A 17,769-nucleotide genomic window follows, 5' to 3' on the forward strand; every position below is an offset into this window, starting at 1 on the left:
AGGGTGGGGACTCAGTTTTCTATCACCCTTTGGCTTTCCCAGAGCCAAGCTGCTGATTTTTAAAATTCCAGGTGTTAAGCCCCACTGATTATAAAAACACGCAATGCGCCAAAACAAAACAAAACAAAAATTTTAAAAAACTCACAATGTTAAGCCCCTTTGGTTTTCAAGGATAATGAATTTTTTCCATACAGTACAGTGTTGTACATCTATTTTTTTCTTCTTTATGATTTTCTTAACATTTTCTTTTCTCCCCAACTTACTTTATTGTAAGACTATTGTACATAATACCTGCTTTGTGTTAATATATTAATCAACTATTTATGTTATTGGTAAGGCTTTCAGCAACAGCAGGCTATTAGTAGTTAAGTTTTGGTGGAATCAAAAGTTACACATGGATTTGACTGCATGGTCACTCTGGAAATCAGGATTACATTGGATTCTGTAAGCAAGTCAACGAGATTATGTCTAGGATCCACACTGCCAATGGACTAGGATTGCAGTGATCCTTTGCTGGCTTGCAAGATTGCTTTAAAGAAAACTCTTCAGAACTTAAATCGTGGCTTTTGCTTAAACACCTGTGTAAATGACATAAGGCTTCACCTGTAGACTCCAGGCGTCCTCCTGTTGCACAGCATTAACAGGCTGCTTCAGGAAGAGTGGGTTTGCTTCACAGTAGAATTCCTTCAGCTTCAGATTCTGAAACTTTCAAAACAAAATAAAAACTGCATTGCATGATAAAATAACAAACTTCACTTTTGAGGCTACATCTTACTTTATTTAGGACTTCCATCCCATGTTAGCATTTTAACAGTAGGACATAGCCTAGTTGTTAAAAGCATGAGAGTCTTCATGCTGGCATGGATGGCAATGACCTTAGAGGTCCCTGGTGGCACCCCCCATCCTAGACAACTGTGAAAACTTGTTCAGGATAATAGGGCTGATTAGTAACAGAATAAGGGTTAGTTTATTAATCAAATGCAGGGAACATTTTGGAAATAATGTACTTGTTAGAAAACCAAGTATGATGAAAATAACATTCTAATATACACTAAAATCCAGCTCGCAAAGACTGTGAACCATGATCCATTCACGTTCAGTGAGAAAGGTAAGAGAAACAAAAGAAAATAAAAATGTTCTCACTATAACCTATTGTGCACAGTGAAAATTAAAAAAAAGAACAAATTTCTCAAAGATATTTAATCTTCTATGAAGAAAACATAAACTCAATTGTCTGCCATTTGAGTCTACCATTTTAGTAGAAAAATAAGGGATTCTCTCATATTAATAGTGTGCTTTGTTTCCCAGGAGCTCATGTGTTTTCAAAGTCAAATTCATTTAGATGATTACTTTTCTGAGCCTCAGTTTCAGCTGTGAAATGGAAAAAAGAAGACCTATCTTCAGTGGTGTGCTGGTAAAACAGTTCTCTGGAAATAAAAAATTTCAAAAAGCCCTGAATTGTGGCACGTTTTGATTCGTTGGTGTAAATACTGCTACCATAGCTGATTGCAGTCACCAAACACAGAGCTGGGAAGAGATGTGGAAAATTGGTTCCTGTGAGACAGGAAGAGCTGGTATCATCACACTTATGGGAGAATTAGATATTTCCCTGATTTCAGCTTAGGGTTTGATACACAGCAAGCATTCAACAAATTAAAATAATTGATTTAAAACATCTTTCCAGGGCATCATGTCACAAGGTCTCAAAAGTCTCAGGAAATTTCTACAACATAGACAACATTTTGAAATAAAATACAGAGCTCAAGGCCACGTTGGAATCACCTTGCCTCCTAGTCCCACAACAGACATTCTGACTTTCCTAAGGCAGTTTCCTATGTTGTCTACCATCAGGAAGCAACCTAGATAGTTGAATCCAATGTTCACCCCAAGCCAGTGCTGGGTGTGCTGAAACAAACAAAGCACTCCCTGTGCTTAATGGAACCATCATTTTTCCCTTTCTGTTCTAAAGAACACTCCATAATTTATATCAAAACCCATAGCCCTTTTTCAAAATAGATACAAACTTGAATACCTTGTTATATGTAAATATCATTGACATATATGAACCTCATTCCAAATGTGACCATGGTCCAAAGGGCATACATTTCTCTCTTTAGGGGTTATGCTTCTCTTCCTTCAAATCCTGTCACCACACTTCCATCATACAAGCTAACGAGTTACTCGGTTTGCTAACTTGCTACACAAAATATTTCAGAAAGAAGTTATTCTCATGAAAGGACATTAATTAATGAAATTCACTAGCATGTGTTTTGCAGTAGGTAAGTTTCAATAAGCTGAAGTCACACAATCTCTTGATGTCCACTCTGAATATTCCCCAGAACAACATTTTTTCATACCCTCTCTCTATGTGCACTAGTGGGTTTCCAGTCAGCCTTGTTTCCTATTTTTGGCCATTGTGGTCACTCCAATAGCACAATCAGCTACAGCCTCTTCTATTTAATAAAATGTTGTTACAGCTTTTCAGAGTCTCTGCACCTGCCTACTCAAACAAGAGTTATGAGTTTTATCTCAACTGGAAAAATTTTGCCCCTGCCCCATAATAGAAATTTACAGACATTTTTGCTTGTCATAACTGGGGACAGTGGAGTATTAATGGCGTCTGAGTAGTAAAGAGCAGGGATACTGCTAAACTTCCTACAATGGACAGGACAGCCCCCACAAAGAATTATCAGGCCCAAAACAGTGTTGAAGTTGGAAAACTGATATAGAGGCAAAAAAAATCATAAACATTCACTCATCTGTTGTATCTGGAGAGGGGATTCGCAGCTATAGGGAAATGAAGGTTCAAATGAGGGGCTTTATTTTTTTAAGATGAAGATCACTTGAGCACGTAGAAGGTAAGTGCCAACACAGAGACTGATATAAAGGAGATAAAAGGATAACCGAAATTGAAATGATCAGGTGAACACAGAACGACCTTTGAATACTAACATCTTTGAATTATTTCCTCTTCTGTGGCCAGAAGAAAGGAAGTATAAATGCAGGCAGGGATGCGTTTGAAGGTGTGGGCTTGGATCATTGAAGGAGTCAGACATGATCCCTTCAATTTTGTATCTAAAATAGAGTAAGACCATCTGTCAACTGAGTTGTGAAGCAAGGTCTCACTGTGGAAGGAGGCAGAAAGAAGGTGGTGAAAGTTTAGAATGTGCTACAGTTTTCTGAAGACAAACCTGGCCAGGGACAAGCAAAAATATTTTACCGAGGTGCTGATGGAACACCAGAATCTACACATTTGTGGTGAACCCTGTCTACCTAGTGTGTGCTTCTGTTTAGCACCCAGCAGCCCAGATCCAACACTGAGAGTCAGAAAGCAAGGGACCAACACACTGCATGTATTAAAAAGTAAATGTTTTGGGGCTTTATGGTCTAAACTGGATAGAAAAAGAAATAATAGTACAAAATTTCAATGGACCAGGAATAAAAGGAGAAATAAAAGGATGTGAAGTGTCAATGACCTGAAAGAAAAAATGCTGCTGTAAAGCAATAAGGAACCGGAAAACAGGAGGAACCAGTGCTCAAAGTGCCATATTAGACTTTCATTCTTCCAACTCAGAGCAGGTGAAAATGATGGCAAGATCCAAACACGAATGTGGAGGCGGTTTGCTGAAGTGCAGACTGGGAAAGCTTATTAAAATTAAGGATTAGAGGAACTTTGTGCTGAAGTCCGACCACCTTTACAAACAAACTTCCTGGGTAATGCTCTCAAGTATCTGGCTATCTATGGAACATGTCCTGCTGGAAGTCCCACAGTCACCATAAATTCCAACATTTGAAGCTAAAGTCATGTTTCCTCCACATCTTCCTCCTTCTTTTTCCTCATCACCCACATCAAATCTGCCTCCATGCTCTGTCAATTCTACCTTCTTAAAATTTCTGGAATCTATCCTTTTTTTTTTTTTTTTTAAGATTTACTTATTTATTTGAGAGAGAGAAAGAGCGTGAGCAGGGGCAGAGGGAGAGGGAGAGAGAGAAACATAAGCAGGCTCCATGTGCAGTGCAGAGCCCAACACGGGGCTCAGTCTCACCACCCTGAGATCATGACCTCAGCCGAAACCAAGAGTTGGATGCTCAACCGACTGTGCCACCCAGGCGTCCCTGGAATCTATCCTTTATTTCCATCCCGCTCTCCCACCCACCTCCTCACTACCTCCGCAGAATCTCCTCCTATCCCAACCCCAGCCACTAACCCTCTGCCTTGATTAATGCCCTCACCTTATATGATTTATTACAATAGTACTCGAATTAGTCTCCGTGCAAACATCTGCTGCCAAAGCTGTCTTTTAAAATGAGAATCTGATCATAATACAATCCTGCTCGACAATTTTCAATGTTCTCTTTTGTCCACGTCAAAAGCCCTAGTATGTCATAATTGGCTTTTCTTGGCCAGTTTCACCAACCCTATATCCTGGTAAGCCCAACCTTCACCCTTATACGCCAGTCATCCTAAGTTACTTAGAGGTCTCACAAGAGGCCTGTGACTTACCTCACAGTTATTACTCATGCTGTGAGCCTTCTACTCACCCCACTCCTGGATCACCTCTTCTTCAAAATGAAAATATTACCCACCCAAGTTTCTCTGGCTTCTACCAAATGTTTCCATGTCTACTCCTTGGGCCTTATATATAAATCATACCATCTTTATTACTATGAAACAATCATTGTTGAAAAGTCTATCTTCATCTATCAGGCTTTGGTATCTTTAAGAACCACATCTTAAGTGCCTATGTAATGCAACCTCTAAATTCAGTACCTGGGACACAACTGATGCCCAGTAAATAACTGGTAAATTAACAAATGTCTTCTCAGAAACCCCAGACACACACAGCTCTCCCTAAGAACTCAAAATTTTCAAAGGCGTTCTTCTCCAGAGGTGGTCAACTGTAACTGTTCTGCCAAAACCCCAGGGCTCAGGAACAATGTATAAATTCAGCAAGTCCTTCTGTTGCTTCAGACTAAAGTAATAAAGGAAGATCATAAGGGTCTGGTTTAGCAAGAACATTGTTAAAGTAAACAAGGAAAAAGGAGGCTGAGATTTCATACTGACTAAAATAGAACTCATAAGCAGGCTAACAGCAAATTACCATGGGCTCTTCGGGTCATGGGGTACCCGTTAGCAAGAATTAGAATTAATAAATAAGCTAAGGCCCAACCTGTAAAGAGGATAAGATTTTAAGTGTGGGGCTATGGCATTCAAAAAAACATATGAACAATTCTAAAAAGGACAGAAATAAGATTTGTGACCAATGAGAAATTTAAGAGAATATATGATAAACTTCATATCTAATCAGAATTGTATAATGAGTAGGCTGATGATATCATTTGAACAAAGAAAGCCAAAAGCTCTATTCTGGGAACCCTTCTCTCACACACCCTTTATGAGTGGGAGTGAAAATAGGCATAAAGTGACCTAAAGTCAGGATCCTTCAGTATCTGCTGGATACTTGTCCCTAGAGAAGACCCTTAGAAGGAGTTGAAGAGGGGAGGCCAAGAGAAAACTAGAGGGAAGGAGATTACTAAACTCCCCAGATCTAAGCGTGCGCGCACACACACACACACACGCGCGCACACACCCCTTCCTCAATTCTGGCCAGGGAGAAGTGGCCAAATCCCCATACATGGGCCTTAACCTGATGGGACAGTGGCTCCCGCATCCTCTTCAAGCCTCTTGATTTAAAACATCACTGTAAAAAGAACAACTGGTCTACAAGGGCTTGTTTGTATCTCCTCACAATCCCCATTCCATACCTGCTTTGGGCCCCACTTCTGTCCTCAAACCACCTGAGAACTAGCAGGGGAAGAGGCCATTGTTTCCATAGGCCATGAGGGCTCCATCCCCAACAGTGTGATCTCCTTACAATGTAAATTAGATTATATCACTCCCTGGCTCAAAACCATCCAGTGGTTCTCATCTCACTCAAGATGAAATGCAAAGCAAAATCTTCACACTGGCCTATAGGACTCTTATGACTGGACCCTGCGCTATTTTCGACTCCATCTTTGACCCCTAGCTTTCACTCTTTCACTTTCTCTATTCCTCTCTCCACTCTGGAAACATTGGCTTTCTTTCTACACATTCTTCACCTCATATCTTTGCACTTCCCACTTTTTAGCACTCTGCTCTCAGGTTTGTCCATACCATTAAAATTCAGAATAAAATGGAATCTTACATTTAGCCATTTGAGAGGCAAAATGCTGATGACCCATGGATTCAAAATCCAATCAAGTTTTCGTTAATGTGCAAACAATGGAAAGGCATTCTCACATGTATGAGCTAATTACCTTAACCAAAGAAAATTCCTCAAGATAGGAAGCAGTTGAAAGAGAGTAACAAAAACCAAGAATTTGGGGAATACATTTATTTTACCTGTCAAATGCAAAAAATAAAGATTAGGAGGTGAGGAGATGGGTGAAATAGATAAAGGGGATTAAGAATACACTTAAGGTGATGAGCAAGGAGTAATGTATAGAAATGCTGAATCATTATACCGTACCCCTGTAACTAGGATAACATTGTATGTTAATTATACTTCAGTAAAAATAAATAAATAAATAAAGTAGCTTCTTAGAAACATCTAAAGAAAAAAAATTTAAATAAAAATAAACATTAGAACACCCACTGCCCAGTGTAAACAAGATTAGGGCAAACTGCTTATAAATAAACTTGCAATGTCATCAAAAAGCCTGTTCTTTCTCTTTGTTAATTCTACTTGAAGGAATTCACCCGAAATAAATATTTGAAATAGAAACAAATATTTATACACAAAATGTGTTTCTCAGAATTACTTCAAATTTTAAAAGCTTCTCCTATATTAAAAAAAAAAATGTCTGGTGAATTACATGACATAACTGAATCCTCTGGCCGTCTGTTTTTTCACTACCTGTGTTTAAGACAACCTAACCCTGGGTCATCCCTGCCATCAGTTTTCCCTGTCTCTGCACTCAAGCAAATAAGTCCCATTTGCAGAGTCACACTGCAGGGTAGAGAGGAATTACAGTTACCAACTTCCAAAATGCCGTCAGGGGCTGCCAGAAATTCTTCTCTACTCAGCATGCTAGCCAACATTAACTCTGCTTTCTCTTTGCTGGCCTATCATTCTTTGCCCAACCATGAAATAGTTCTCCACAGAGCCCACCACATTCTCTTTTCACTTTATTTTCTTTTCCCTAGGAAATTTTATCCACATTCACAATTTCAATTAAATCTCTATGCCAATGACTCTGATTCCACACCCGATAGCCAACTGCTTACTCAAAATCTTTACTTTCATGTCTTAAATACAAGTCAAACTCACCGTGTCCAAGATTGAACTCATGGACTGCTCTCCTAAGGTTGGCCTTTTTCCAGCATTTTCTACCCTAGACCATATAAAGCTTACTAGCCCAACACCATTTCTAAATTTACCTCTTAAATGTCTCTTGAATCTGTTCAAGTCTTTTCACTCTACTGCTACCACCTTAGACCAAGTTACCGTAATTTTTTACTTGGCTTCAGCAAGAGTCTACCTGAAGTACACCCAACATTTCCTCTGGTCTACTCCAATATGTCCTCCATACTTCAGACAAAATGATCTTTTCAGAAGATAAATCTGATTATGTCACCCTCTGCCTAAAATCCTTTGAAATTTGTGTTGCCCTTCAAATAAAGATCAAAATCCTTACCACATACCCTATATTCTTTGGCCATGGCCTCCTCCCATCCAATCTCTGAGCTCCAGCCACACTAAAATATTTCCAGTTCCCTGAACATCCATGTTCTTTCCCAAGCCCTTTCCACATGCTGTTCACTCTGTCTGAAATGTGTCTTTTCCTTTCACCTAATTGATTCCTACTTATTCTTCAGCTCTCAGCTCATGCCACTTCCTCCTGAAGGCCTTCCCTAACCTACCTGTTGACTACTGCTCTCTCTCATAGATCAGTGGTTATTTCTTTTAGTGTACTGTTTTCAATTTGTAATTATATATTCATAATGTTAATTGCTTGATTAATATGTTTTCTCACTCTCCCACAGCTCTGAGAGAGCAGAAACCCCACCTGGTTCCTCACCATTATATCCCCAGTTCCTAGTGCAAGACTTAGTATATAACATGTAAGGGTTTAGGAAGACAGACTTGGTAATCAAATTGCCTTGTTTAAATTTCAGCTCTAGGACCACCAAACTTTTCCTACTCTGACGATGATGCTCCAACCCCCACCTTCCACCACTACCCAGGGACCCTGCCACCTACAGATTTTACATGGTATGATTCTACTACTTGGACACTTGAATAGGGGCTTGACTCCTGAGTCAAAGAAAGCTGATCATAGGACTGATCCAATCATATGCAATTCAACAGGCTTGCCTAATCCTATACACTTTTGGGAATTTAAACCAAGAAACACGGAAATAATTTGCAACTGAGTTCTGGAAGCTGGAATAGAACAGCTATTATGTCAAGTTGCTGGAAACTCCATAGTAAGTTATGGGTATGCTGAACTTAGAGGAGACCAGAAACAAGGTATAAGCAGAGCAACATTTGGAATGTGGCTACATTATAACAACATATCAACATTATACCAACAAGTGTGATGACCTAACAGCTCATGTTCATGCTGCTGATGATCCCAGGAGCAACCTGACCTGAGAACACTCACTCCAGTACCTCTGAGCTCTACCTGGTAGCTCCTGCTTGAATCGCCATAAGATTCTCCTTTCTCGTCTCTATGTAACTTTAGTTAAATTCTATTTATGTTTCAACCGAAGAGCCAAAAGAAAACATGCACACCAATTTCAACGTGTCATAGAATTCTCTTGTCCCACCTTCAGCATATAAACAATTCTCTACACTGTTTCTGAATTACTCCAACTAACTTTTTTGGGTGCTTTTTTGCGAATCCTTCTTTGCAAAACATAAAAATTTACTTCTCCCTTCTCTCAATCTAGCTAAGACTTTCAAACACTCATTCTTTAGAAGCAGTTTCAGGCTTTTGAAAGCAAATTATGTAATCAGTACCTCTCCACTGGATAGGGAAGCCATATACCTAGCAACATTCTTTCATCCATATTTCTAAACCTCACAGACCTGGTTACAAATACAAAGCTGTCATCGGCAGTAACCAAACTATAGGTACTTTCCTTGGGGAATAACAAAGAAATCAAAGTTCCCCATCTCTGCCCTGGGATAGTCTACAATTTAAACTGAAGAATTTCATCTTAAAATTTATTCAGACCAGGCAACAATTCAGAGTAGTGAACCAGAAGAAAGATATTCAAAGATTTTGTGAAAGCTGTTTATGGTTTGAAAACCAATTGTGAGATCTTTGGTCTTCCATTTTTTTTATTCTGACAGGAAATTAAAATTTTAGTGGCCAGATTCATGATGAGAACTGCAGAAAGAATGCCAGTTTTTAGCTTCTGCCTTGGTTTCCACGCAAGCCCCAATGTGGTTTTAAATTAAGCTTCTCAAAGGTAAAACACCTTTAATTCCACTCCATATATCTTTGTTCTTCTTTATTCAAATTAGATATCAATGTTTCAATAATTCTTAAATGCTTTTCTTTACCTTCTCTTAAGTCACTGTTATTTTAACTAAAACACCCTTTCTTTTAAGCTTTTCATATATCTAAATCTACACTTAGCTGCAGAACAGAGAAAGCATTGGTCTTAAAGGCTGGGGACAGGGATCAAATCCATTTCCTCCACACTACCTCTTTGTACAAGTCATTTAAAGTATCTGAGCCTATTCATCATGTATAAATATAACAATATCTATCTCACTAGTTGTGAAGGTCAATGAAGAAGTATAAAGTACATAAAGCATTCTAGAAAAATTAGGTACTACACCAACATATAGCCTATTGTCTAAAATAGGCAAGTAACATTTATTGTTTTTCTGGCTTGTTCAGATCAGCCATTATTTTGTCTTCCTTTTTCTTCCCCAATACTTAGCTTCATTTAAGTGCTACCAGACAAGGGTAAAGGCATTTTTGCATGCTTCAAATGTATTAGCAAACTGAAATAAGTACTGCTAGTTTCAAGATGGTAAAACTAAGCACAGTCAGCAATATCCCTCCCCCCATGACAAATCCTAGCAATGATACAAAGATACCTTTTAAAGTAAAAAATAAATAGCCACGTAAAAACAGGAAGAGAAATTCTCACAAGAAGAGAAACTATGTGTAGATGGTTATCATTTGAAGAAAGAAATATCAACTCAGGAAGCTATGGAAGCTCCGGGGGAAATTCCCACACACACAAAAAATGGACCAGAGGGAACTCAATACACAGAGGTAGCAGAGGTGTCCAGAAAAGAACAGGTAGTGAAACAACAGACAGGAGGATTACCATACTAAGAAGCTGGCAAATACTACCCACCCATTCTTATCCCATAGCCACACTCCACCTCCCTCTTTCATACCTCCTTTCCCTGAATCCCAGACACCTATAGCCTAATAAGAGCAGTGCTTTGCATAGAGAAAGGTGAGAGGAACCCTGAGTGTCTGGCAACACTAGGAAACGATGAGCAGCTATCAGAATGCATTATACCTGCTGGAATATTCTCAACCGTTTCTCTACTGTCACTGAGCAATACAAAGTCCTGTAAGAACTTTATCTTTTCCCATCAAGTGAACTGCAAGGACAGCTGCCAACTTCCAGGAAATCTCAAGTGTCCCAAATTCAAAAATAAGATGAAAGTTTAAAAATAGAATTACCTGAAAATCATTAAGTGTCAATACCATTAGAAATAATAGAGGCAAGAACTTATATCAGAAGAAATAGAGCTAATACGACAGGACTCTAAAGTAATTAGTATAATTAATATTTTCAAAGAGATATGTGAAGTACTGCCTAGGTAAAGCAAGAATAAGAACCAATTTTAAAACCTGGAAATGTTGAGCTTTCTGAAACAAAATTTGACAACATTTATCAAAGCAGTAAAAGTATGCATAATTTGGATCTAGCAATTACATTTCAGTGAATCTTGCCTAAGGGAGTGATTAATGGTATATACAATGATTAGTTACAATGACATTCATTGAAGCATTTTAATTGTGGCAAGAAGTTTGAAATCTCCTACCTGTCAAAAAATAGGAGACTGCTTAAATATAAACAATGTCAATATGATGCATCCACCCATTAGAAATGGAGAGGTAGAGTTGAATCACTATGTCATATACCTGAAACTAATGTAACATTGTACACCTGAAACTAATGTCAACTATAATTAAAAAAAAAAAAGTTAGCACAAACTGGGCCAAGATAAAAGTATTCAATGATTAAGTCAAATTTCCACAATAAATCTAGATACCCAATGGGGGGCGGGGAAGAAGAAGAAAGAAATAGAAAGGTAGGAAAATACTTCAAGCAATGGGGAAATGTTTACAATACAAGTTGAAAAGGCATATTATAAAACATATATGTATGAATAATACACTAATATGTATGACTAATACTAAAAATACTAACACATTAGCATGTATAAATATTCTATTTTTTAATAAAAATCTATATGTGCACATTTACACAAGCGTTCACAGACCTTAAGAAAACCTGGAAGAATAGGAAAAAAATAAACCAACATGTTAATGGTATGAGCATTCCCACCTCCCCCAGCCCCAGCATGCTTAGATTGTGGGTAATTTTGTTTTTCTTCTTTTTGTTTATCTCTATTTTCCAAATCATCCACAAAGAAATTCCCAAATTTTTTTCCAAAATTATTAAACTTACATCACCCTAATTCTGATTTCTGATCCTCAAACTTTCAGAAGATGCGTTTGGGAATGGCAGCAACAGGATACAGAGTTTCTGTACTGAAAACACAGCTTCCCAAAGTCGATAAAATTTTCCCAAGACTAAAGTATTTCAAGGATTTCAAGAAAGCTATCTCAACATCTGTGCTGGTTCTAAGATTCTCTCAGAAGTTTGAAAACTCTCCCACATATCTGGCCCATGAGGTATGAAAGTAAGAATGTAAGAAATATCTTTTCAAGTTCTGTGCTTGTTTGGCTCATGCATTTCAATAATGAGGGCTTATATGATCCCAAGAAGGTGAAAATTGGTTTATGGGGGAGGCAAAACAATCCCAGATATTATTACAATGGCTTGTGGCCCTCCAAACTCAATCTTACTTGACAATATAAACACATATACAGTTGCTCTCCAGTGCTAAAATGTAATGAGGTGGGGGACAAGTTTTTAGGGGGAAAATGTCTAAAAACCTTCTGGCAGAAGGGGGACAATAATGAAAAAAGGTTAAGAAACACTGGTTCAGCTATAAGAACATAAAACCCAAATCCTTTTTTCCATATATCCTCTCTTGGTTAGGCTGCTTAGAGCATTCACCACTTTCATTTATTTTTTTATTACACATGTTCACACATACATGTTCACATATTCCTGTTTTAGAAAACTCGATCAACTGAAGCTTGAACAATTTGCCTGTACACTGAAGTGTGTAGACAAAAAGAATAATACTTTATAAAATGCTAGATTTTTTCTAAGCATTGTGCTGCTTTCTGTTTTCAATTATGAGTGTTGGAAGATTTGAAGAAGTGTCTACTGACAACTATTAACATTAGTTAACAATAAAATAATAATAATAATAAAAGCTTTTCCAGAAACTCCACCCAAAAGATTTCCATTTATTTTTCTCTGGCCAGAACAGTGACACATGGCCACTCCCCCAAAAGCAGTTCATGAGAAGAAGGTTTGAGATGGAGCCTTCAATCAACTTCCCAACAGCACCTGCCACATGGGTTCTTTCATAGCATTCTAGTCTCTCTGATCACACGTTAGCTGCACTTAGAGTAGCAGACCCTCCTTTATGCTGATTCATTTTTGCAATGGTGCAAGCACTGAGAATAAAGCAGTGTACCAAAAAACTACTGAAATTATATTTTTTGTGTTCTTGCTTATTATGTCTTTCCCTCTAGAATATAAGACTCAAGAGGGTAAAGAATTTATTTATTGTATTCAGTTCTGTATCCAGAATGTCTAGAACAATAGTTCCTAGCATACAAAAGATATGTAAATATATATATATTTAATAAATGAATTAATAGTAAGGAAATGAGACTAAGGGAGTTGAAGGATATCTACCCAAGAATAGACAGATTGTAAATAGCAAAGCTAATATACTAAGAATCTCTGACACAAAACAAAGACACATAATCTCTTAAAATTCTATACCAATGGTGCCAAGGTTGCTGCCATTGATTTGCTGACTGGTACCAGATCAGGAAAGCCAATTATCAGCATCAATGTTCAACTTGGCTTCGAGTGATATCATGTTGGTAACCTGAAACAGGCTATGGTGGGAGTATTTACCCACGGAAGTTGGCAGATGTCACAAAAAAAGCTAGTTGTCAAACATTTACCATCACACCGCTGGGTATCTCCTTCCCATCCCACTTCCTTGTCTATAAAAATGGGCAGGGGCAGAGCCTTTATTGAAAGACAACAGTGCTTGGTTGGCAGTCCTGGGCTTACTCCGAAGACACATAAGTCCTCTTGTTCTTTTTATAAGAGGACAGTTAGTGCTGGACTGACTCTACTTATTATTCCCCAGGGGACATTCAGTGGAACTTGTACTCCAAAACACTGAATACCTGAATAAAAATTACATGGGAGTGCTGTAAAATAATTTCATCAAATGGCCTCTTCCACTGCAATATTAAACTCAAGCTACATGTTTGTTTCACTTTATTTCGTTCTTGCTTTACAGAGTGTATATTTGATCCATGAGCATAAATTATAACTGTTATTCCTGACACAAAGTTAAAAAAAATTGCTAGCATTAATTAGATTTCCAACAATACCCCCTCAGGTAAGCATAGGTTATATATTTTTTCCATCCCTCTTCCCTCATTCATTCTCTCATAGTCTGGGTCAGATCACCCATGGGGCACCTAGATATGTAAGGGATAACCTAGGACAAAAGTAGAGGAGGAAGCCGTAATGACATCTAGCATCACATCTCTAAGGCCTTCACATCCTGGTGGCAATCTTACACCACTGTCATAGTATGTGGGGGGCCCATGCTTGTGCTTTGCTAGTGATAAGCAAAGACAGGAATCAGGACTAATGTAACCTATAAAGCACTAACTAGGCTTCTGACGTCTTACACTTGCCAGCTCAGTCCATTATCACAGCAGCCAGCATTATTTGTATTATTAAAAGCAAAATGTTGAGACAAATGTTCTGAAACAAAGAACCATAATACCATAAGTGTCCCCACAGTGACACACGCAGCTTTCCTCAATGTCATCTGCTGTCTCCCATCTGTGAGTGGGTTCCCTGATAAACACTGCACTGCTTCGCTGTCTTAAGGCCTCTACAAACCCAGCGTCTTCAGTCTGGAATTACTGCCTTGATTTATAGCTCTGCTTTCTCTTTAGTCCAGCCTCCCAGAAAGTCACACCTACAGTTTCTCTGAAGTTCCCCCTTTAATCCAGGAACGCCAGCCACATGATATCTAAAAATATGCTCCAACCCCAGTATGTTTTCTTTCCCTCAACAGTAAGGTTAGAGGTTCCTCTTGCAGACGGACTTCAGATGTCACCCATTGTCCCTCCTAGTTACTAGGCACAAAAAGTCCTTTTCATCAAGAGCTTGCAGAAATACTGCTAATCTCCACTCCTCATTTCAAATGAAACCATGCTTTTAGTTCTCCTAAAAAGCACATTTCCAGAGGTCTTGACTTCAATTTTCTAAAGTTAGCCAGAGCCTATAGGAGCATAGGGGGCTATGCAGCAGGGGTAGAGGGTCCGGAGATCAATCCTTTCTCTGGCTAGTTCAACTCAACCATGCTTTCCACAAAAATTAAAAGAATGTACTATCTTGACAAACAGGAATCTATGATAATGAAGCATGGCATATTTATATAAATTACTATCAGTAATTAAGACTATTTGGAATTTGAAGTGGCCTACGTTTGAATTTCAGCTCTGCTAAAGGTACATTATCCAAAGCCTCAGTTTTCTCATCTGTGAAATGGGAACAGAGCTACAATGAGGATTAAATAAGATGATGCTTCTGAAATGCTTTACACAAAACCAAACACATAGTTTTCAAAGAATATTAGTTATCACTGTTTGTTCTTATATAGTAACTTTTAAGTATCTTCCTTAGCATCATACTGTTTCCAACAAGCATCTGTGACTCAGGTAGACGAAACCCTTACTAACAATATAACAATACATCACACTCTGATGAGCATCCCTCCTGTGATGGCCTTTGTCCACCCCTGATGGTTCTTCCCCTAATCCTCAGACTCTATCTAGTCTGGGGAATTTTCATGCCAGAACTTCCTAAAGGGAAGCTGCCTTGATACTAACAAAAGAAAGAACTACTTTCTGGGCTGAGTTCCCTGACACCTCTGGGTAGTTGTCTTCTTGATTTTTTCCACCTCATCATGTTCCAGAACCTTGAGTCTTTACTGTCACTAATCACTATACCTATCTCGCCATTGTATCGTCTCTGCACACTAGTGTGAATTTTTTGCATATGGGCACTTACAGGCGGGAAAAAAGCGAGAGAGAAAGCTAACATTTATATAATGAGTAGTTTTCTACAAATTTATTTGATCCTTGCCTCATAAAAGTCTTATAAATAATGAGAAAAGTGACCCCCTTCCCTCCTACCCTCACTGCTGACTATAAATAAAATGTTAAATGCCCTGTAACTTAATATAGGGAGCTTGGGCAGTCTCCTGGGAAACCTACTCAGCCAGGGCTTGGGTTTTTATTTTTGTTTTGGTTTGTATTTTAATATATCCTCAATTATCTTCCAAGAACTTTGGGTGGTTAATGATAAAAGACTAATAAATTGTGGCAAATAAAATTAGAGTTCAAAAGTATGAAAAAGATGAGGATTCTCAAACTCTAATTTCTCAGGGACACTGGCCTGGCTCAGTCGGTACAGCACATGACTCTTGATCTCAGGGTCATGAGATGAAAGCTTACACTGAATGCTTACCATGTAAGAACACAGTAGTGGAGTTACCTGCTGGCCTGGCTCAGTCGGTACAGCACATGACTCTTGATCTCAGGGTCATGAGATGAAAGCTTACACTGAATGCTTACCATGTAAGAACACAGTAGTGGAGTTACCTGCTGGCTTACCTCCTGGGTGTGCAGCAACAGCCAGGCCTGCCACACCTCCACCCTCCTAGGATCCTTCAGCTTCTCAGACTCCTGGGCCAGGTGTGTGGGTTTGCTCCATGACGAAGGGCCCTTGCTTTTGCAGGACACCCACATCAACAAAATAGACAAGATGGAAAAACTCAACTCAAAAAAAAAGAACAAGGGGCAGTACTGACTGCCAGGGACCTAATCAGTATGGGTATAAGTAAAATGTCAGAACTAGAGTTCAGAGTAACGATTATAAAGACACTTGCTGGGCTTGAAAAAAGCATAGAAGACTCTAGAGAACCCCTCCCTGGAGAAATAAAAGAACTAAAATCTAACCAAGTCGAAATCAAAAAGGCTATTAATGAGATGCAATCAAAATCGGATGCTCTAACTGCTAGAATAAATGAGGCAGAAGAGAGAATTAGTGATATAGAAGACAAAATGATGGAGAATAAAGAAGCTGAGAAAAAACGAGATAAACAACTACTAGATCGTGAGGGAAGAATTCAAGAAATAAGTGATACGATAGAGCAAAACATATTATAAAAATTGGGATCACAGAATAAGAGGAAAGAGAGGGGCTGAAGGTATATTGGAACAAATTATAGCTGAGAACTTCCTTAATATGGAGAAGCAAATAGGCACTCAAGTCCAGGAGGCACAGAGAACCCCCCTCAAAATCAATAAAAATAAGTCAATACTTCGACATGTAATACTGAAGCTTACAAATCTCAGAGACAAAGAGAAAATCCTGAAAGCAGCTCAGAACAAGAGGTCCATAACCTAGAAGGGTAGAAACATAGACTGGCAGCAGACCTATCCACAGAGACCCGGCAGGCCAGAAAGGACTAGCATGATATATTCAGGGTGCTAAATGAGAACATAGTAATGAATAAACAGACAAACATCCTGTTTCCATGGGAATTTACATTCCCTTGGGCATAAAAGAATGGATTGTGGATAAAGACAGACAATAAGCAGGTGAACAAATAAACATACATTTATAACAGTGGTAAGTGCCATAAAGAAAATGTTAAGAATTGAGGTAATAATGAGATGGTTACTTTGACTGGGTGTCCAGGGAAGGCTTCCCTGAGAAGTTGATACCTGATCTGAGACCTATAATGATGCAGAAGAACCAGGCATGCAGAGATGAGGGAAGACTATTTCTTCAGGAAGTCAGGAAATAAGGAGACCATACATACCACTTAACCAAAGAACCAGATCTAGTATCTGTTTATCAGCAAGAGAATGGTTTGATTGAGTCAAAGTTAGAGTATTTTGCTACTTCATATTCTGATACCTGCTGAAGAGTCCTAGAAACAAGCAGAAGTGAATGTTCATTAAAGAAAAGGCAATGTATTAGCTGTTGAGGAATATTAATGAGTTTTTTGGAATGAAGTCACTCGAGTTTTCTCACTGTCTTAATGAAATCTATCAAAAATTTCCAAATACAGTAAAAAAAAAAAAGGTAATTCAGACAAAATATCTCAATAAGCATAAATATGTATCAGAAATCTTCAAGGCATCAAAGAACAAAAAAGACCAACAGAAAAACCAAGACAGGATCTAGGAGCACATGGATATCCAAAGGAATGAGTCTCACACTTAAAACCACTTTTTCTCCCCAAGACCAGAAAG

General features: G+C 38.5%; 1 protein-coding gene across 2 annotated transcripts in view; it reads right to left on the reverse strand.

Moving 5' to 3' along the window:
- Positions 1-17,769, reverse strand: part of LRRC69 (leucine rich repeat containing 69) — a 78,688-nt gene that overhangs the window by 21,330 nt on the left and 39,589 nt on the right. For both annotated transcript variants that reach the window (XM_045805640.2, XM_045805639.2), the window contains one exon: positions 604-705. In XM_045805640.2, coding sequence (XP_045661596.1) covers positions 604-705 — 102 coding nt within the window. The remainder of the gene's footprint in view (positions 1-603; positions 706-17,769) is intronic.

The sequence above is a fragment of the Ursus americanus genome, chromosome 9, assembly GCF_024610735.1.
Source record: "Ursus americanus isolate L20-20 chromosome 9, mUrsAme1.1.p, whole genome shotgun sequence".
Taxonomy (NCBI): Eukaryota; Metazoa; Chordata; class Mammalia; order Carnivora; family Ursidae; genus Ursus; species Ursus americanus.